At 44.2% G+C, this 22,571-nt stretch overlaps 1 protein-coding gene and 1 long non-coding RNA gene across 16 annotated transcripts in view; one reads left to right on the top strand and one right to left on the bottom strand.

The window, feature by feature from the left end:
- The window catches only part of MRTFB (myocardin related transcription factor B), a 281,630-nt gene that overhangs the window by 252,569 nt on the left and 6,490 nt on the right, over positions 1-22,571 (top strand). For 12 of the 14 annotated variants that reach the window (XM_033428767.2, XM_049699597.1, XM_049699601.1 and 9 more), the window contains 7 exons: positions 3,016-3,266; positions 8,073-8,205; positions 8,982-9,968; positions 11,406-11,543; positions 14,133-14,291; positions 14,555-14,692; positions 21,009-21,069. In XM_033428767.2, the coding sequence (XP_033284658.1) occupies positions 3,016-3,266; positions 8,073-8,205; positions 8,982-9,968; positions 11,406-11,543; positions 14,133-14,291; positions 14,555-14,692; positions 21,009-21,069 (1,867 nt within the window). The remainder of the gene's footprint in view (positions 1-3,015; positions 3,267-8,072; positions 8,206-8,981; positions 9,969-11,405; positions 11,544-14,132; positions 14,292-14,554; positions 14,693-21,008; positions 21,070-22,571) is intronic. The other 2 variants (XM_004270164.4, XM_033428778.2) reach the window with 2 other exon arrangements.
- The window catches only part of LOC117201478 (uncharacterized), a 77,451-nt gene that overhangs the window by 16,674 nt on the left and 38,206 nt on the right, over positions 1-22,571 (bottom strand). The window contains exons 3-4 of one of the 2 annotated variants that reach the window (XR_004483505.2): positions 19,959-20,036; positions 15,407-15,880 (exon numbers count right to left, since the gene is read on the bottom strand). This is a non-coding gene — a long non-coding RNA (uncharacterized LOC117201478). Of the gene's footprint in view, positions 1-14,104; positions 15,881-19,958; positions 20,037-22,571 lie in introns of those variants that run through there. The other variant, XR_004483504.2, reaches the window with a different exon arrangement.

Below are 22,571 nucleotides of genomic sequence, written 5' to 3' on the forward strand. Positions count from 1 at the left end.
AAGGACTTGCTCACCCAGGCCTTCATAACTGAAACCACCACCACCTTCAACAAATGACCTCTCCTTCGATGGTCACAGAAGAACAGCACAAAATTCAGTCTGTATAAAATGACTGCAGCAGTGCAGAAAGACTTTAGGAATCATTTTATCAGCAGTTCCCAATTCTGCTTCCACCCAGGCCACTAAGATGAAACAAACAAGGGAGAGAGAGACAGTCTATAGTACTTGGGATTCATGAATCTCACAAGCAGATGCCTGTAATGGTAACGTGATTTGGGGCTTTATACACAAGGTCAAACTCAGTGGTGCTGCAGATATGTGACAGGTTAAAGGTTTTTGAGAAGCAAACACATTTTTTTGATTTAGCAGATTTGGCCTGATACAGCTTGATTTGTTCTTCAGATAAGCTGCAGATTCGTGGCACTGTTCCATGCATTTCACTTGGTCAAAATAATTCAGTTAGAAGTTCCGAGGAAGATTCAAATTTTCAATATATAATACATTTTTAAAGTTTTTTAACGTGTATTTAGAACCGGTAAATAAAGGGGGGGGGTGTTATAAACTGAGGAATAGTTTAATCATTTCAGATGTGACTTTTGCCAAAACTAGCAGAACACAGATCTCAAACTTTTAGAACTGAAAAAGGACCTCAGAGAGCTAGCCAAGCCTCTCAGCACCTTTCAGATGAGGAGACTGAGGCCCAGAGAAGTGAGGAAGTGACAAGGCCAGAAGGACCCCGTCTCCGAATCCCAGTCTGGCCTTCATCCTTCCTTCCCAGTTAGCCGTTGCAGCACTCCTGGAAGGCAGCTAGCCTGGGGCGTGTTCCTCACTCCCCTCGTCCCCAGGACCTGTGCTTGTCCTGACCTCCCTGGAGAGAAGGCGCTTTTGTTCATCCATGTGCCCAGGTGTCCATGCCTTCAGGGCACGTACCAGTGTATTTCACCGTCTTAACCAGAAATCCCAAAGGGTGGCAAGTGTAACCATGCCAGTAAAATCAGCTCTTACCTCCTCTTCCCACAACCCCCAGCATGTCCCACCAATAGCACAAAGGGGGTTCGAATGCCAACCCGTCTTTCCCTGCAGATACTGAGAATTTGTTCGCTGCCTCTCCTGCTCTCTGAATTTCTGCTCCTCACTAGTGTCTGTCTTTAAGGAGGGCTTTAGTTCTAGGGCAAAAGGCATTGTTTAAGAATGTGAGACCGAGGGGTCGAGTAGACTATCCTGGGAACTCTGCCAGTAGAGGAAAGCATAGGTACACATTAGGAAACAGACCACAATTCTTTGGGGTTTTTCTATGAGGAAAGCTATTTCCCATCCTCAGTCCTAAGAGAATAGACATGTGCAGGCTAACAGCTAACAGCCAGTTTAGTCTGAGGAATGCTGGTTATTATATTTCTGTCCCCTTCTTGACTGTGTCTGGGTCTTGTTTTATTACATAACAATTATAGTCAACCCTTCTTAACCCAGACCCCATTCATTTTATGATCAGTCTGAAAAGATTAGAAATAAAATTTATTATTGATAAAATAAGCAGATGACAGTGAATTGATTAATATTGTGAGATTGCAGGAGGAGGCTGTTTTAGCGACAAGAATATTGTCTAACATTGTGATGTATTTTAAGTGCCTGATAATTCAAGTGATTTCTAATTAGCATACACATTTATCACTCATTAATTCAGCAGATATTTATAGAGCACCTTCTGTGTGCACCAGAAGGTGCCAGCCAGGTGCTGTTCTGGGTACGAGGAGTAGATAAAGCAGTGAAGAAAACATCACAGTACCTCCGCCTTGGACAGGAGCTGGAGGTGAACAGACATAAAACACAGAGCGTGCCGGCTGGTGAAGATCGGGGATGGAGGCAAGGGGAGACGTTTCTGTTTTAAGTAGAGTGCTCTGGTCAAATAAGCAGATGACATTTGGGCAGAGATCTAAAGGGGGTGAGGGAGTAGCTGTGAGGACATCTGTGGGCAGAAAATTGAACGTCACTGAACAAGGAAGCCAGTTCAGCTGAAGAGAGATGGCCAAGCAGTAAAAAGTAAATATTAATAGTGATGATTTCTGATATACAGAATATGGTGATTTTTCTTTTCTTCTTTATTTCTATTTTCTGGGTTTTTTTGCAATGTCCTAATTCTTTGAATGTGAACTTATATAACATGATCACAGTGATAGCTATATTTAATTTAGTACTTCTCAAAGTTTTCTTACTAAGTTGGGTATTTTACCTAAAGCATCTTAGAAATAATTTTCTATACCTTGTGGTTTTGTGCTGTTTTGTTTTGTTGGTGGACTTTTTTTTCAGATGAAGTTATCTTACAATTTGAATACTAAAAAGTAGAAAGTGATCTGATAACTTATAAATGGAGGAGGTGAAAAGAACTCAGAAAAGTCATCTGATTCTTAATCATAAGACAGGGTCTCACACCCCATTTTCAAAATAAAAATGTAATATTTTTGAAAATTTTTAAAAAATTCACATTACTCAGTATTCTTTTTTCTGCATATTTGCCTTAGAAATTCATGGCTTTATATTCTGCTTTATTCCCATTAGAAGCATTTTTCTGCTTTTACATGTCACCATAGATTTTTTTTAATGACCATAAAATATGACATAGTTATGGTGAAGTATACTTAATCTTTTCCCTATTGTATATTTAGTGTGAGACCTGTTTTTCACTAGGAGATAGTATATGTAAGTACTCGGCAATATCTACACAAGAGACCCAAAGTAAATGTTTGTTGAACTTGAATAGATAATGCTGAGCTGAGCATCTTGCCCTTAGTCTAAGGGACCAGTGCATCAGGAGAAGTAAGTCCTTAGGAGCAAGATTTTTGGTCACAGGGAGTACTCGGATGTTCTCACAGCTCTTAAAATGTATTTAGTATATTGCTCTCCAGAGCAGCGACACCGATTTCCAAGGTGCGTTGCGTTTTCCTTTCAAATCAGTTAGGCACACAGTACAATGGATTGCATTCTCTTAGAATTTTCTTACTGTCTTTTTCTCGAAAATAGCAAAGCCATCCCAAGAATCCAAATGACAAGCACCGTAGCAAAAAGTGCAAGGACCCGAAGCCCCGGGTGAAGAAGCTGAAGTACCACCAGTACATCCCGCCCGATCAGAAGGGGGAGAAGAGTGAGCCGCCCATGGACTCCAACTACGCCCGGCTGCTCCAGCAGCAGCAGCTCTTCCTGCAGCTGCAGATCCTCAGCCAGCAGCAGCAGCAGCACTACAACTACCAGACCATCCTGCCTGCGCCACTCAAGTACGGGCTGGGGTCGAGGCCGGCTCCTTAAAGCGGGGTGGACTGTGGGTGTTGATGAGGGACCATTAGTTGCTAAAGGTTGGATGTTGTGATTTACTTGTGCTCAGTGATTCTTTTCATTTTATTACCATCAAAGCTCACATAGTGTCTGAAGTCAGCACAGTGAGAATAGCCTCCCTTCCAGTCCATTTTTTGTCCTCCAGAACAGGTTCTGAACCTTTCAAGTTAGAAATGACTTTTCACAATTATTCATCCAGGAAAGATCTGCCTGTTCTTTACCTGAATAGTATTAGATGCTATGAGAAAAGCATAAAAAGTGTAAACCTGGTGGGCTTCCCTGGTGGCACAGTGGTTGAGAGTCCGCCTGCCGATGCAGTGGACACGGGTTCGTGTCCCAGTCCAGGAGGATCCCACATGCCGCGGAGTGGCCGGGCCCGTGAGCCATGGCTGCTGAGCCTGCGCGTCTGGAGCCTGTGCTCCGCAACGGGAGAGGCCACAACGGTGAGAGGCCCGCGTACAGCAAAAAAAAAAAAAAAAAGTGTAAACCTGGTATAAACAGTTTAAAAAAAGAAAGTGTAAACCTGGTATAAACAGTTTAAAAAAAAAAAAAAGGACGGAGGAGCATAAAAGCTGGAGGCTGCAGTGGTCAGGGAAAGCTTTATGAAAAAGGTGGGATATTTACATGGGAAAGGGCCTGAACCTTGGGAGGAGCCTTCCAAGCAAAGAGGAATGATCTGAGTGCAAGTGTAGAGCAAACAATGCCTATTTATTACATGGTGAGGAAAAAAGGCCTGAATAAAGAATGTGGTTAGTTTTTAAGAAAAGAGGAAGACAGATTTGAGTAGAGCCAACGTCTAGAGGAACATGAAGTTGGGACGACTTTAATCTTGATACAGTGGATGTTTCAGAGGGCCACAGTGGCATGGTAAAATCAAAATGCATGAAAGAACAGTTTGACACCAGTATTGGAGGGGAGTCTGGACATAGGAAAACCAGTTAGAAACTCTGCGATAAAGTAGACGCAAGAAGTTGAAAGGGCACTGATAATGGGAAGGCAGGAACAGGTGACAGATGTTTCAAAAGACAGTAAAAGGTCTTGGTGAGCGATAACTGAAGAAGGAACATGTTTCCAAAGTTTGAGCCCAATCAGGAGGGACAGAAGGGAGTAAGTTCTGACGATTTCTGAGACTGAATTCATAGCAGGACATGCACAGCTAATTTTAATTATGTACTAGAGGAAATCTCTAGATAACAAATCCTCAGTACACTATTCTGGGAAACAGATAAAAATGCAAGGACTCTGTCCTTCATTTCATTCACTTTTCAGGAAAAAGGAATATTTACAGTCAACTCGAGAAAAGGAACTTTAGAAAAAGATCCAAAATCTCATGACAGGGAAAAATGGTACTCTGTGATCCGTGCACTCAGCTTATGATTACATGATCTATAGAAGCTTTACTTCTGTTTTCCACACGTAGGCTGAGCACTGCTCCATGGAGAGCCCCTATTTTCTAGGAGTAGAAAAGGATTAAGACTTACTAAAAAGCTTCTCTTTAAGAAATATCTCCTCATACGCTAATAATTATCAATTCACTTTTTCCTTGTAAGATACAAATATCTTGAGGAAGATTAGACCTATTAGTCATTCAGGCCTTCCTGTGAAGTACTTAAATCGAAAACACCAGGGCACAGAAATGAAGGAAGAAAGAATTTTTGTAGCATGTTATTATTTTAAGAGCAAGCAGGCCTGAGAGAGCTGTTGACATTGGAAGGGACCCAGGGAAGGCCAGAGAACTGGACGAGTATCAGAGACAAACCACCGCTGCTCTACAGCTTCATCCAGGACCCGGGGAGGCGGCCCCCACCGTCACCACCACTGGGCACCAGTGAGGATAACGGCAACGGTGGCTCCCGTGTAGATGCCACTCTGGGTGCCTGAGCGTGTGCTCAGCATCCTCCTCACAGTGACCCTCAGAGGAGTTGATGTTATTCCTGACCCCGTTCCCAGATGAGGAAAATTAACTGCAAATCCCATAAAAGGTGGTGTCTGTCCATGAAATAGTCTTTTCTGTAATGCAAGAAATTGTCTGTATGGGGCCAACTTTGTAGATGGGAAGAAAACATCTGAGGTGTGAGGTACCTGAACTCTGAAGTTCTTTGTGTTTCCGTGAAGGCTTCAGTCCCCCTCTCCTCCTCAGACATTCCTGCCACTGAAGTAACCAAGCCTCCTGCCCCAGGAAGGCATCATCCAAAAAGCTCCAAGAACTAGGAGGAAGAAGGAGGCCTCATTTTTGTGTCTTATTGCACCAGCCAAAGAGGGAATGCCAGTTTTGTTTAATTTCCAGGTCCTAAAAATGGAGATGTTATTTTCTAACACATTGTTTCTTTTTACCGAAATTCCATACAAGAAACTGAATGTGGCAGTTCTCTAGTGCCCGCAGCGGTGGAATTTTACTGATAACACAGCCCTTTGGTATCTTGGAAGAAGCAAGAGCCTGAAGACATGGGGCCTTAGTCCCAGCGTGGCCACACGCTGACGGAAAGGAAGGGTCCTGGAGGGTCTCTGGACCTCGGGATCCTCAGCTGCACAGTGATCACATTCATCAGGCATCCATCCCCCTTTCTTCCCTCTGGTTGATTTGGGAAAAAAATAGACCAACTTATTTCAGTTATTTTAAAAGTTGAATTCAGCACTGTACTGTTAACCATAGTAACAAGTAGAGTATTGTAGAATCTCAACCAAAAAGACAGCATGAATAGAATAATTGATTTAAATCACGCATTCTCAAGGAGAGCCTATCATTCGCAAAGGAGCAAAAGTTCCTTGGAGGGAATTTTACACTTTTTATTTAATAAAGAATAGACCTACGTACATAGTATGTGGACAAAAGTGCAGTACATCTACGGTATTAAAATTTCATAGGGAGAGCGATTAGGGAAAAAACGTCTAAAAAGGCTTCTCGGGGGGACAGTAATGAATATAAGGCTGAGAAACAATGATTAAAATAAAATGTTTTTGTAATTCTAAAATAAGACTTAAACGTTGAATTTTTAGAAAGAATAGTGATACATTTTCAGATATTTGTCATTTCCTCCAAACTTCAAGAAACTTCATTTCGAATACTTCAAGTATTTAATTTCAGCAAAATGCAGTCAGGTTTAAAAAGACTCAAATGTATGTCAAGAATTAGCTGCTGACAAGGCCAGAACTGGCTTCAAACACAGGCTTCCTAAAACCCATCTGAGAAAGCTCACCCAGCCATGGGCCTCGCCCCACAGGCACCATGACCTACATCCCTATTTCAAAACATGGAATTCAGGGTCTCTTTGGCTGCAGTACCAAAGCTCACACTGACAGTAAAGCCCGAGGCGGCACTGGAATTGGCTGTACAGTATCAACCACCACGTGCACCTTTCTTTAATGAATATCAACCAGCCAGAAAAGGAAATGCCATTGTTGCCAGGAGTATTACAGTCGGAAGGGGTCGGGAGGACCTGGCTTTGACATGGAAAGGAGTTTCGGGAAATGAGTGCAACAGATTCACCAATATTTTTTAAATAAGCTTTTAAAAATGTAGTGTATGGTAGAGAAGTCCATAAATCATAAGTGAAAATGGATGCCAGGGCAAGCACACTCCTGTAACCACCTAAATTGAGAGACGGAGCCCCGTCCGTTCCATGACCACTACCTCGCATCCCCCCTGTAACCACCTAAATCAAGAGACGGAGCCCTGTCCGTTCCATGACCACTACCTCGCATCCCCCCTGTAACCACCTAAATCAAGAAACGGAGCCCCTGTCCATTCCATGACCACTACCTCGCATCCCCCGGCAGCGACGGTCCTGACTCCTATCCCATAGGTCAGTTCCACTCAACATTATGTTTGTGAGATGCATCTTTCCTGATGCAGACAGCAGCAGTTAATTTTTATTGGCTATTCTGTAATTCATACCTAATGAGGTTAAGCACTTGTTCACATATTTATCGACCATTTGGATCTACTTTCTTGTGATATGCTTGTTCACGATTTTCCCAGTTTCCCATTGGGCTTTTCTTTTTCTTACTAATTTGCAAGACTTCTGTGTGTATTCTAGATGAGGCTTTTGTCAGAAATACATATTACAAGATCTTCTCCCGGGGCTTGACTTCTCACCCTCTGAAAGATATCCTTTTTAGTGAGTACTTTTTGTGTCCTGTCTAAGAAATCTTTGCTTATCAAAGGCTACGAAGATATTATCCTAAGTTTTCTTCTCAAAGTTTGTTTTCCAATTCACATTTAGGTTTGGGGATGGTGTGAGGGTAGGGGTTGAGCCCTGTTCTGCTCTGTGTGAATATCCAGTTTAGCCTAATTAGCATTTATGAGAAGAACCACCACACTGCAGTGTCGCCTTTGTGATGACTTGAGGGTCCTTGTACTTGGGGGTCTGTTCCTGGATTCTCTAATCTCTCCCATTTGTCTATTGTTCTGTCCTTGCATCAGCATCACCATAAATTTTGATATCTGGTGGTATGATGCTTCCAGCTTTGCTTTTTTACTTCAAAGCTGTCATGGCCATTCTTGGTCCTTTGCATTTCCATATAAAGCTTTGAATCACCTTCTAAATTTCTACCAAGCAAGCAAACAACACACAAAACCTGCAGGGATTTTGACTGGGGTCTAATTTGACTGACTTCTCTACCATATTGAGTCTGCCAATCCATGACCGGGTATTTTTCTCTTCGTAAGTTAACAGATTGTTAGCAGGAGCAATGTCAATCCCAGAAATTATGTTATTAGAAACTCTAACTTTCTTTTTCTTTTGAAGGCCACTCAATGACAAGAATAACAACAGTGGGAATCCAGCTTTGAACAACACCACATCTAACACACCAAGACAGAATACATCTGCTCCTATGAGAAAGCCAGGGCCTCTGCCTTCTAGCTTGGATGACTTAAAGGTGATCATTGCAAGTGGGGTTTCTTCACCCATAAGTACCACAGAAATGTAAATGATTTGCCAGATTTGCCTAGCAGGTGTAGGTAGTTCCTAATAGATATTCACCTTTACCACCAATAGGATAACCTTTATAGAGGTACTTTCTTTCTACGTCCATTAAGTTTCCTTTAAAATGACCAGGAATAAATCTCCACTTATTGAGCAAACGCCATGTGCAAGCACCACACCACTCCTAACTCCAGAAGCAGATTTTTTTCTTCCCTATTCGTTGCCAAGTTTGGGAGAAGCAGGAAAATGTAACAGTTAAGAACATGATCTCCAGGGCCATCCTTCCTGGGCTCTACCCCCGCTCAGCCTTCTGTTATCTGCGGTAGCTTGCACTAGCGATGCACCCTCTCCCCATCTGTAAAATGGGAATCATAATACCTGGACCTCATGTGAAGATTAACTGAAAGAGTAAAGCACTTCTGGCAGTGTAATTACTCAATAAATGTAACTGTTAGCAGCATCATTTCTGGTAATGAATCTTTTGATATAGTAAAGGAATTACCCTCTAATAACCCTTGCTTTATCACTGGCCTTTCGAGTCCTTTAGGTCTACAGCTCTGTGTGTTTTTGTGTGTTAAAAAAAAGTAAAAGGAACTGTCCCACTTTCATATATGTAGTAATACGGAGATGTCTGACAGATGTAGGCACCTTTTCCATCTCAAAAGTGCACTGAAGTTTTGTGAGAAGGTCATAATACAAAAAAAGAGATCTTATTTGTTTGTACTTCAGGTGTCGGAGCTGAAGACAGAACTGAAGTTAAGGGGTCTTCCGGTGTCAGGCACCAAACTGGACCTCATTGAACGCCTGAAACCCTACCAGGAAATGAACAGCGGTGGTGCTGCTACCGGTGGCATCGTGGCCCTGTCAACATCTGCCATCGTCCCCAGTAACCCAGAAGTTACCATGGCCCTGCCAGTGACAACACTGCAGAACTCGGTGACCAGCTCAGGCTCCACTTTCAAGGGAGAGCTGCCATCCGCTGGATCCAGCAGCACAGCCCACGTGGACAGTGTTAGCTCCCCACTGCCCATCTCACCCGCACCCTCTGAACAGTCCAGTCTCAGCGCCGAGGACGCAAGCGTGGCGGACACGTTCACCGAGATCATGACCATGATGTCCCCGTCGCAGTTCCTGTGCTCGTCGCCTCTGCGAGCCACGAGTACAGAGGACAGCCTCAGCCCCACCAGCAGCACGCTGTCCACCCTGGAGCTCGACGCGGCCGAGAAGGACCGCAAGCTCCAGGAGAAGGAGAAGCAGATCGAAGAGCTAAAGCGGAAACTGGAACAAGAGCAGAAGCTCGTGGAAGTTCTGAAGATGCAGCTGGAGGTGGAGAAACGAGGGCAGCAGCAGCGGCCACTGGAGCCCCCGCCCAGCACCCCGGCCCCTCCAGTCCCCAAGTCAGACCAGGCTCGGGGCGGCACCGCTCCCGCCGCCAAGGACGAGGCCCTGGTCCCCGACGGCCCCAGCCTAGTGGCCGGCCAGACCCTCGTTGCCAAAAAGGCCATAGTGATCAAGCAAGAGGTCCCCGTGGCCCCGGCCGAGCCACCAAGCCTCGTCCCGCAGTTTTACGTGAGTTCCCAGGGCCAGCCGCCCGCCGGGGTGGCTCAGCCACAGGCTTTACTGACCACGCACACCACGCAGCTGCTGCTCCCCGTGTCCATCCAGGGCTCCGGTGTCACCTCAGTGCAGCTCCCAGTAGGCAGCCTCAAACTCCAGGTGTGAAGTGTGTCTTCTAACTCCTTTGCCTTACAGTTTGCATGGACCAGGAATTGCTTATGGAGATTCCAGAGCTGAGCTGCTTCCTAAGTGCAGCCAAGTCAGGCTTCACGGTTGCAGGAAACGTGTGCACGTGTTGGGGGTTATTCACAAATGCAAACAGCTAGCACTGTTTTTATATAGTGAAAACACACAAGGGGTGCTTTTCCCTTTCTGCTGCCTTTCACCCCTAGCACAGTATTATTCTGTGTAGACGTTTTAAAATACCGATGGCATTCTCATAACGATGACAGCTACTGTCCTGAGTGCTTTCTGTGTTCTAGGCACAGCACCAGATACTTTAGATGGCATGCTTCCTTTAATCCTCCCTTCTCCCAGAAGACCCTAGTGAGAAAGCCCCCTTCTAGAAAGGAAACCGAGGGCCTCAGAGGTTTAATAAGTTGTCCAAGGTCAGAGCTGGCACTCCAGCCGAGGCGTCGGACTGCAGAGCTCTTGCTCTCATGCCCACTCCCGTGCTCTGCCTCCTAAATGGAGTTCTTAAAAGCCACCGCTGAGGTGAAGATGCCTAAACTAAGGAGAATGCGACCACAGATTCAGGAGTGAGGCTGGTGTTGAGAAACGATGAAGCACTGGTGAGCATGAAGTTGACTTTTATGCCAGCGTTGCCTGCAGCCGTTTCTGTGCAACTCGATTATGGAAGGTTTCCTTAAACAAAATGTGGGCCACGGTACACAGAAACCATTTGGAGTCCTGCTTCTCTACCCTGACCACCCAGAGAGGAGCAGTCTTGTACCCCCCCCCTCCCCCCGGGGTTAGGAGGCCTGACCCAAGGGCCCTCGGCACGTTCTGAAGTCCTAACTCCCCTGTTTCATCTTTAGAGTGTCTGAAACTGAAAGTCTGCTCTGTAATACAGCTTTCCTAAACATTTGTTTTCCTGTCCAGCTCTTCCATTAGAGTTGATGTTCGAGGAACAGGAATTACGTTTTATTCTGGGCCTGTGAGCGCCCAGCCCGTGGCTGGCTGTCCCATAGGGAGCACATATTGCAGCTTAAAAGCAGGAATTTGCACAGTCAGGCCTCACAAATTTCCTTGCTGCTATTAAAATTATTATTATAACACCTGACCTATTTATTATGTGTAGAGCTGCTATAGGTTCTTTTGACTTCAGTCATCTATTTTCCCCAAATTTTCAAATGAAAATCTTAGCCACTTAGGAAACAGTAAGAGCATGGAAATAACTGGTCTGGTGTTTAACTCTCTGGTTTCAAACGAAGGTTCAAATTTATGTGCCAGTGAATTGGAGTGTGTATCTATAAACATTTTATCTTATTTTTTTTTTAGATGTGATCCCCAAGTGACCAGTTACTCCACATCTAAACTCTTCATTCTAACCTTGATTTTGACAATTCATTTGATTTTTTTTTTTTCCCCTCCTAGACTCCACCACAAACAGGCATCCAGGCTCAGACTCAGATAGCAACTGCCACCTTGTCCTCAGGCCTGGCCCAGGCTGCACCTCAGAAACAAGACACTTTCACGCCACATGTGCTCAGTCAACCTCAGCAAGTCAGAAAGGTTGGTGAATGCTAATAAGTGACAGACTGTTGCTGATTTTTGTACTATCATCCGCTGAACGTTCAACAAGCATCTTTATCGGAGCCTCCTCCGTGGGAAGCTCCTGTTTGTTCTTTTCTGTGATCCGTCTCCCACCGGGTTAGCTTTGGGTCAGATGCCATTTGGCTGCAGAAAGAGTTCTTTATTACTAAAAGATAGCTCATCTTAACAGTTAAGCCCCTTTTCCAAGAAAAGTTTCAAAACTATTTTTTCAATCCTCATATATAGAATTTTCTAGGTTTTAAATTTTCTTTTCAAAGGAATCATTTTGTGGGGGGAAGAAAAGTGCCCTGGGAAAAGGTATTTGAAGGTGAAAAAGACACTTGTTGAAATGTTTATCTTGAGTGAGATCTTTACATATTTTTAAGAGTTTGCCCTCTCAGGGATTAAGAGCCAGGCGGCCTAGGTCTGGCTGGCATTCTGGCTCGCCACTTCCTCTGTGTTGTGCCTTATGCAGGATTCATGTACCGTCTGAGTGTCATTGTCCCCATCTTTAAAATGGTGGTGCTGATCTAGGGCTCACTGTCCTCTACAGGACTTCTACTAAGAGTTCTGCTGAAGAGCCCCAAAAGCCACCCAGACTCCCTCTTATCCAGTAGGTGGAGCTATGTGCCCATCTCCTCGCCAGAAAAATCTTAAGGCCTCAAAAGTAGATCTTACTGTTTTAATCCTTGAGAATGATTAATCCCAGAGTTTTAATCTTCAGTGTAAAAGAACCCCGATAATGAGGTACACCTGTAGATATGCCCCAGGCTGGCGTGAACTCTCTGGGCTAAGGCAGAAACAACTTGAGGAACAGACAGAAATGGCCTCTTGGGACAGCGACAGTCATGTTAACACACATGCTCTCTTGGAATCTCCTCTGAGGAGTGCAGTGAGCAAGGAGTTAGAGGTGGGCCCAAAAATAACAGTTTAGTAAGAAACTTAGTGAATATTCAAATGGTAAGACAGTTTTCTTTGAGGGAGGAGAGAGAAAAACAACATATAGATGGATAAATAATATAGAACTTATCACCCAGAGAAGTTGTACTGTTTGGAGGGACACACACACACACACACACACACACACACACACACACACACACACTTTCATGCTTAAGGAGTACTCATACACATTTACAGTAAAAATATATAGGTTAAGTTTTTCTCTTTCAGAATACTAGTAGTATAAAGTATATTAAAATTTTTATGAGCAAACCAGTTCTGTGAAATACAGTTACAAAGTCAACGTTATGGCCATACATTTGCAACAGGCCCTAAAACCTTTGGCTCTTGATGGGAGCTAAACAACACACTTTGTAATTCCACAGGAAGAAGTTCTCACCTCTGCCTGACAAAGCAGAAAACAGCTTCTCAGAAGGGGGCAGATTTTAAATGAGGCCTTGCAAGGATTTGGAGAAATTTTCAGAAAAGTGGAAAATTGAGTGTGGCCACAGCACGTGTGGCCTTCCAGTTAGGATGGAAAGGGGGCCAGGTAGTGAGAAGGTTGACATGCCAGCCAACGATGAGGATTTTACCCCAAAACAGAAGAGCCAGTGAGTATAGGAGGGACTCGATTGCCGCTGTGTGTGTGTGTGTCTGTGTGTGTCTGTGTGTGTCTGTGTGTGTCTGTGTGTGTCTGTGTGTGTGGGGGGGGGAGACTGTCGTCATGGCAGAGGGCTGACAGGCAGGTGAGCGCAGGTAGACAGCAGTGGCAGTTTTCCAGTGATGGCTAGTGAGGACCCGGATCAGGACAGCAGACCACAGGTCCCGACCCAGGAGGTGTGTCTGAGACGTGTGAACGCTGAGGGCTCCCCTTACCTAAGTTTCAAAAATAAATAAAGGCAAAACCAAGAATTATTTTTGCGCAGAGGCTGGGGGCAGTGGGAAGAAAGGGGAAAGTTTAATTTGGAACATATTAGCTTTGAGACGCCCCAAATGTGTGTTTGTAAATGTTACAAGTGTGGCTTTGGCACCTGGGAGCAAGGCTGGAAGAGAGAGGGGGGCGTGGCAGCTATGAGCTAAAGAGCCCTGAGAGCAAATGAGGAGAATCATACTGAGCTTGCCCACAGCGCACTGTCCCCGCTGCTGTCCACGACAGAGACCACTGACGCTAGGGAATCACGGCCTGTGGGCCACACCCAGCCCCGCCCGTGTCTGTAGGTGGAGCTGTCCTGAGCCACCCACGCTCACTCTCATCCTGGCTGCATCAGGGCCGCAGGGCAGGGCAAGCAGTTACAGCAGCTGCTGCACAGCGCCCGGCCCTAAACTATATGCTCCGTGGCTTTCACAGAAAACATTTGCCAACCCCTGTTCTATTTTTTTTTTTTTTTTGGCTGCACTTGGGCTCTAGAGCGCAGGCTTCAGTAGTTGTGGCGCACGGGCTTAGTTGGCTCCACGGCATGTGGGATCTTCCTTGACCAGGGCTTGAACCCATGTCCCCTGTATTGGCAGGCAGATTCTTAACCTCTGCACCACCAGGGAAGTCCCGAATCCCTGTTCTAAAATGTGGTTTTCTTTATTAGGAAGAGCAGAAGAACAAATTGATGGGCAGATATTTATTCATTACAGGTTTTCACAAACTCAGCATCCAATACAGTTCTTCCGTATCAGAGACCACCCGCTCCAGCGGTGCAGCAGCCCTTTATCAACAAGACAAACAGCAGCATCCTCCAACCCAGAAGCACGCCACTTCCGTCCCTGCAGAACGGCCCCAACCCTCCCAACAAGGTAACCCAGCCCACGGGGCAGCGGTGCCAGCACATACAGGGCGCAGGTTCAGCCCAGAGTCCCGGGCTTCAGGCCTGGACGGCCGAGTGTCGGCATTAACGGGGAAAACAGCCGAAAGTCCCGGGATAGGACTTGTTCCGGGGCAGCTTAGCCGTCAGCACAGTGGGGGTGGCCCGGCCCACCGGCGCCTCAGCCTCACCCCCCCAGGATCCCCGGGAGGCCAGCCTGCCGCCAGGCTGACTCTCCTCCTTTGTCTGCTGCAGCCCGGCTCGCCCCCTCCGCCCCAGCAGTTTGCGGTCCAGCACTCTCTGTTTGGGAGCCCGGTCCCCAAGACGAAAGACCCTCCCCGCTACGAGGAAGCCATCAAGCAGACGCGCAGTGCCCAGTCTTCCCTTCCAGAGGTAAGGAGGCCGCAGCTCTGATGGGGTGGGTCCTCTTCAGCTTGAAGCCCCGGTCTAAGATGGACTTGCCTCAAGAGAGACAAGTTTCATGACTAGTAGCCTTGCTTGCCTTTTAAATGCTATTTAAAATCAAAACATCATTCACTTCGGAGACTCCCAGCGGTTTTCAGCAGCCATATAACCTGCAGTTCCTATTTACTCAGAATTTCAGTGTTTGTCTTTAACTAACTTCTCCTGGGGGCCAGAGGCGGGTTGCGTTAGGGATAGATGTGTGTATGTGTGACCAGGGCACGTATTTTATACAGGACCCTTTTCTAAAGCCACCATTTGTCAGGCCAGCATCAAACTGACCCTCTCCTGCCCAGATGGCCTTCCAGACTGCCCATCACCCTCTGCTCCAGCAGGCAGGCTCACGCAAGCAACTCTGCTCATATCTTGAGCAGATGCACTTCGGAAGGGACAGACTGAGGCCCTCCCGGCCCCGCCATGTACTGATTCCCGCCTCGTAACCGTGCGTCCCTCTCCTCTGAGCCTGCCTTGTTGCTTTGATAAAATAGGAGGAGCCGCACCTATTCCAGAGATGGAAAAAGATAGCTAGAGCTCCTGCTTGTAAAAGCACCTGGCCTCCGGCGGGCGCCAAGAAGGACAGTCTCATCAGACCTTACCCTGAACGCGCCTCCTGGGCTCGCTGCCTATTTAAAGCTTAAAACTCACCTCACTTTCAAGAAAGAACCTGAGGATGCAGGGAGTGAACCTGATGCCACTGCACGGGTGCTGACAGTAGAGGGAGAGGTGTGCTGATCAGAGGTAGACCTTCTGCTCTCACAGCCACAGCAGATGCACCGGTAGAGTTGTGCCGCTTCCCTCGCTCCCACAGTCTCCATGCAACTCCCTGGGGCCTCCTCGTGCAGGGGGGTGTGCGGAGCCAAGGACTCAGCACTTCCTGCGCAAGCGGCAGCCGTGGCCACCTTGACCTATGTGGTCGCCCCAGCGAGCAGCTGCAGACACTGCTCTGTGGCGGCCAGAGTGCCTGGTGTGGCACACTCACACAGGGCACGCAGGGTGCCCGGGCAGACTGCCTCCTCGAGGAAGCAGACAGTTTCCACGTCCTTCTTCGCATCCACTTACTGCCGAAGGAAGGTGACTAACTGTAAAATGTTCCTTCAGTTCCAGACTCAGCCAGGGCCCCTATATGTAAAGAAAAGCCACATTTCAGAAACTAGGTTTAGATATTTGCAAAAAGAAGTGAAACAAATGGTGCTGGCCTAGGCTGTGCTCCCCTTGGTCCATCCAGAAGGAACATATCTTCAGGAAAATCCTTCCAAATCTAACTCTCACGTATAGGTTACTCTGTACCATTTCCTTCACCAGTGTGACGACAACAGAGAATCATCCTCTCACCTTAACCTAAGAGCTGATTGGAATCCCTGTCCTTTGTCTGTCTCTGGTTCATGCACCTAGACTGAGGGAGTCAAGTTCTGTTCGGATGGGGAGCTAGCTGTGGTTCCTCTTTATATACCACTGAGCATCAAAGTCCAGGGATTCTGAGGTTTTTAAAATACATTTACTCGGACATCCAATTCCACTACTGGCTAATAAGTAAGGCCCTACCAGTTCAGTCTTCCCACAGATAACAGCTCTAAAGCCTGGTCATAACACAAAAAGCAGTTCTATGAAGTCACTGAAGAGTGACTAGAAAGAGTCATATTCTGATGAGGAGTCTGCACTGAGGGGAGGGAGTTAGAGGGCATGAGTTCCCTCTTCCTGCTGCTTTTACTCTGGGGTCAAGCTAAGTGGTGAGGTTACTGGTAGAAAAACCACAGCCTTTATGCCTTGGGAAACCAGAGGACCGGTTCCTTGCCTTCTGGGTTGCTCTCAACTGAGAGAGGAGATGCCCAGATTCTGTCTGCCCACATCTCTGGCTGACCCCTAAGCCACATAGGTAGGGAGTAGAGTCGTAGCAGATCAGCTAAAGACAAAAGATCTGACCTGAGATTGGAACTTCTGCCCAAGAAACATTTTGAGGTTCAAGTCCAACCCAAGTTAACTGCCTACTAAAACAAAAGAAACCATTCATCTGAGAAAAATGACAGAATACAGTCTCCACGATTTGATATCCACGACAGCCGTTCATAAGTCAGCAATGTACAAAGAATCAGGAAAATGGGACCCTTTCTCAAGGGAAAAAGGCAATCAGCTAAGACCAACCCCCAGCTGATTTGAATGTTAGAATTTGCACACAAAATTTTAAAACAACTATTATAACTATCAATAATGTAAAAGAAAATATACCTGTAATGAAGGAAAAGATAAAGAACGTAAGCAGATATAGAAATGCTTTTTTTTAATGAATGGAAATTCTAAAACTGAAAATTACAGTGTCTGAAATAAAAAAAATTATAGATCTTAGCAGAATGGAGATGGCAGAGGTAAAAAAGTGAACTTGAAGAAAGATCAATAGAATTTATCCAATCTGAATAACAGAGGAAAAAAAAAAGATTTTAACTCATTACTGACCGTGGGATTTTTGCAGAAATTAATGCCTGTGGCTGGCAGTTTTTATTTTGGCCGGCCAAAAATTAATTCTGTTACTTCACTACCACTTCGTGGGGTATTACATTCAGTATTTACACCTGACACACTGTAAAGGCTTCTAATTTTCATGAAATGTTGTCTTCAATCCACTCTTCTATAGAAGCAAAGGAGCATTCTCCAGCACCATGAGTTTCATTTTCACTTTCCATATCAGTATCCATCACTAAGGGTTTTTGTCTTTTTGTTGGTCTAACAGTCACATCATCTGAATCAGAACTATATTCTGAAGTACTATCAGAACTTCTGAGACACTAGTATATATGTCGCTCAGACAATCAGAGAGTATATGCATAAAATTCACTGAAAAACTCTTCACTCAAAATTTCACGATGCGTCACTTTTGAAAATTTTACGTTTATAATAGACACAAGGTTGGAACAAAACCTAACAGAGGAAGAAATGTGAATGATAAGGACAATCGTAAGTTGTATAATGAACCCTTGATCAATTTTAAGCTCTAACAACTTCGCACAGTGATATTAATTGTATCACTCTCTAAAAATGTATTAATACGTCTCCAGTCAATAATGTTCGGGTAACAAAAGACGTATTAATACATCTCCGGTCAATAATGTGTTAAAAAGGTGAACAGAGCCTCAGAGACCTGTTATTTAACATCAAACAGTCTAACATGGGTAATGATAGGAGTCCCAGGAGACAAGAGAAAGGAATGAGGCAGGTAAAATATTTTAAGAAATACTGGTCAAATTTTTTACAAATATGATGAAAGACAAGTTTACAGCTTTGAGATGCTCAAAGAACACCAAATGGGATAAACAGAAGGCCTCATCATATCCCAGTCAAATTGCTGGAAGCCAAATTTAAAGACCAAATCTTGAAAGCATCAAGAGCAAAGCAGTACAATACACACAGGGTAACAACTACCGTTGACCCTTTAACAACCACCTTTGACCCTTGAACAACACGGTTTAAACTGCACAGGTCCATTATACACAGATTTGTTTCAATAAATACATAGTACAGTACTATACAATCTGTGGTTGGCTGGAACCATGGATATGGAGGGCCAACTATAAAGTTACACATGGCTCTTCCCTGGTGGCACAGTGGTTAAGAATCCTCCTGCCAATGCAGGGGACACAGGTTCGAGCCCTGGTCCAGGAAGATCCCATATGCCACGGAGCAACTAAGCCTGTGCGCCACAACTACTGAGCCTGCGCTCTAGGGCCCACGCACTGCAACTACTGAAGCCTGCGTACCACAACTCCTGAAGCCCACGCACCTAGAACCCGTGCTCTGCAACAAGAGAAGCCACCGCAGTGAGAAGCCCGCGCACCACAACGAAGAGTAGCCCCCACTCGCCACGACTAGAGAAAGCCCACGTGCAGCAACGAAGACCCAACACAGCCAAAAATAAATTTTAAAAAATAAAAGAAATAAATTTTAAAAAATTAAGTTATACACAGATTTTCAACTGCTTGAGGGTGGTGGGCAGTGCCCCTAACCCTCATGTTGTTCAAGGGTCAACTGTATTTGATTTATGGCTGACTTTCCATCAGAAACTATGGAAGCATGAAAAGAATGGAACAACATCTTTAAAGTTCTTGTGGGGGGCTGGGGGTGGGGCCACTGTCAACCCACAATTCTATATCAAGTAAAAATATCCTTTAAGAATGAAAGTGAACTAGAGAGAATTTCAGGTAAGGAGAAATTAAGAATTCATTACTAGAAAACCTGCATTATAAGAAATGACACTGTCTTGAGGGGCTTATAAAATATATAGCTATAATACTTAAAATAACTAATAAAGAAGCTTCCCTGGTGGCACAGTGGTTGAGAGTCCGCCTGCCGATGCAGGGGACACGGGTTCATGCCCCGGTCCGGGAGGATCCCACATGCCGTGGAGCAGCTGGGCCCGTGAGCCATGGCCGCTGAGCCTGCGCGTCCGGAGCCTGTGCTCCACAACAGGAGAGGCCACAACAGTGAGAGGCCCGCGTACCGCAAAAAAAAAAAAAAAAATACATCTGCAAATTCTTTGACATCCCTCCCTGGGCTGAACTTAGTGACTTGCTTCTAACGTATAGAATTGCAGAAGAGATGGTGTGTGGCTTCTGAAACTAGGTCATAAAAGCGACCCCGCTTGCGCTCTCTTGGACTGCTGGCTGTGGGGAGCATGCCGTGTGGACCGTTCAGCAGCGCTCTGCAGAGGCCCATGTGAAGAGGAACTGAGGCCTCCCATCAACCACCACCACCTTGTCAGTCATGAAGTGAGTCACCTTTACAAGGACATTTTCCAGCCTTGAGATGGCTGTAGCCCAGCCAGCATCTTGACTACCACATCCTATAAGACCCCACGCCAGAACTGTCCATCTAAACCATTCCTAAATTCCTGACCCTCAGAAACTGTGAGAGAAAATCACTGTTTAGTGTTTTAAGCCACTAAGTTTTTTTGGACTAATTTGTAATACAGCAATAGATAACTAATATATGCATCTGCAAGAGGCATACTTTAAATACAAAGACACAGGTTGAAAGTAAGTGATTGGAAAAAGATATACCATGCAAACAGTATGCATGAGAATTTCTGGAGTAAGCAGAAGATGGGAACAGACATTTCATCAAAGAAGATACACAGATGACAAGTAAGCACATGAAAAGATGCTCAACATCATTACTCATTAGGGAAATGCATATTAAAACCACTACTCACCTGTTAGATGTCTAAAATTAAAATGACTGACCATACCAAGTGTTGACGAGAATGGAGAACAACTGGAAATATCCATTGCTGTGGAAATATAAAACAATATGATCACTTTGGAAAACAGCCATCTCTTAAGAAAGTTGAACATACACCTGCCCTATGATTGTGGCATCCCATTCCTGAATATTTACCCAAGAGAAAAGAAAGCATGTGTCTATACAAAGACTTGTACACAAATGTTCACAGCAACTTTATTTGTAATAGCCAAAAAATACCAACAATCCAAACAAACTGATATTTCCATACAATGGAATACTTCTCAGCAAGAAAAAGGAGTGAACTGTTCCTCAGCTGTACTCTACAGCATGGTTAAATCTCAAATTTATTATGTTGAATGCAAGAAGCCTCCTCTACCCTCCCCCTGCTAAAGAAAGTACATACTGTATGACTCCATTTATATAAAACTCTAGAAAACGTAAATTCATCTGTAATCAAGGAAAGCAGATCACTGGGTTGCCTGGGGATGAAAGGAGCATTGCAAAAGAGCATGAGGAAACTTTAGGGGAAACGGATGTGTTCATTATCTTGATTGTGTTGATAGTTTTGTCGATGTATACATATGTCAAAACTTATTAAATTGTATACTTTTGTAGTTTTTTGTAGGTCAGGTAACTCAATAAAGCTGAAAAAACATAGTATGAGCACCTTTATACATACCTTATGTTTTTACATAAATGCAAATGAATAAAGATATTTTTAAAAGAAAGTGTCAGAGGCCTCTCAAAATGCAACCAGTGATAGAAAATAAGTCGGCTGAGCTGGGTAAAAAAAAATCTCAGATTTTTTACAATTTTTTCACCCCATTCTCACTCTGTCAACTTACCAACTGTGACACATTGGGAAAATGGTGTAATGTCTCAGGTGACCTCAGCGTTTTCAAAATTATCAAATGATAGATTAGGCTAGATGTTCTGTAAGGTCCGTAAGTGCTCCCAGTTGTCTAATGCTTCCAGGTTTGTACGAAAGAAAGCTAACGTATATTCTCCTTTGTTGTAGATTTCCAATGCACACAGTCAGCAGATGGACGACCTCTTTGACATTCTCATTAAAAGCGGAGGTGGGTCAAAGTCACATCAGACCCCATAGGGGTCTTATCACAGGTTTATGAAAGTTTTCCTCTAGAGCTCACAGCGTATCTGAGTAGTGAGAAACATATTCTTCTAATTCTACCTCAATTTACTCTTTTAAATCTGTTAAATTTAGGTGATTAAAATGAAGGAAAAGCCATTGTTTCACTATAACACAGTAATTTAATAGACTTAGCAATAGATGTATGCCTGTTGATAGACTACCTCAAAATAGCTCAGGAGAACCAGATTTAAAGACCACATCAAAATTACTCCACGTAAATGTTGTTGTGATGGGATAAACATTCATTGTGCATTAGTTTCATAAAACCTAGTTACCTAGCTTGGGCTCTAGTAACTTTCTTAAAATTCAAAGGCAAGCACTTTCTACCTATGATTGAAAATCTTAGATTTTTACAATTTGTCATCTTAAAAAGGGATAAGGGCTTCCCTGGTGGCGCAGTGGTTGAGAGTCCGCCTGCCAATGCAGGGGACACGGGTTCGTGCCCCGGTTTGGGAAGATCCCACGTGCCGCGGAGCGGCTGGGCCCATGAGCCATGGCTGCTGGGCCTGCGCGTCCGGAGCCTGTGCTCCGCGACGGGAGAGGCCCACATACCACAAAAAAAAAAAAATCAAGGATCTCTCTGCCTCAGCTTACATGTCTTTAAAAATAAGTATAAAATCAGTATTTCAAAGCTTCAGATGCTATTTTGGAATATTTTTAAAGTATTCTCAAATTACCTTGGTGAAAGAGTTTTATTCAGGTTTTTAAAGTGATCAAAATTTCTCTATTCATAGCAGGTTCTATTTGATTTTGAGGTTAATGATTTTGTCGTAATGTTTGACAAACACAGAAAATTCTTCATATTTGACTATAGATCTACATGTGCAAATAGCATTTTCTTTTTAAACTCATGATGTATATCTAAACTATGGAAATTAAAGAAATAGATATACCATGGCCTGAATTTAAGGTTAAAAAAAATAATAAAATGCTTTTTGCCAAATCTGGCGAAAATACTTTTGGAAATGATTAAAAAGAATAATGTTTACAGCCTAAACTTGGAAATTAAAATATGACAAAGTCACAGTAACAAAATAACAACTGAGTTATTTTCTAAAAGGGATGATTTTTTATGGCAAAGTATCCAATGAGTATATTATTTTATCTTATTGTATACTAACACCAGTAATAATGAGAACAGAAATTTAAATAGTTGATTGTAAAACTAATTATTTAGATTGCACTTTCAGCTTTCAAAACAATTCTAGAGGTGACAACAGGTAATGAAGAGCAGCATAACTGTCCTAAAACACAGGCAGTGCCCACAGTGTACAGTTCACATATAGCAATCAGGTTGTAAGTTCTTTCTCTCACTTATTTATGCATCCCAATCACTGAATTGTAAGAGCGATTATTAAATACGTTTCCTAGTGTATCTGCATATAAATGAAACCAAATACTCACAAGAAAGTGAAAAGGATATTTTAT

This window comes from Orcinus orca, chromosome 16 (genome assembly GCF_937001465.1).
Source record: "Orcinus orca chromosome 16, mOrcOrc1.1, whole genome shotgun sequence".
Classification (NCBI taxonomy): Eukaryota; Metazoa; Chordata; class Mammalia; order Artiodactyla; family Delphinidae; genus Orcinus; species Orcinus orca.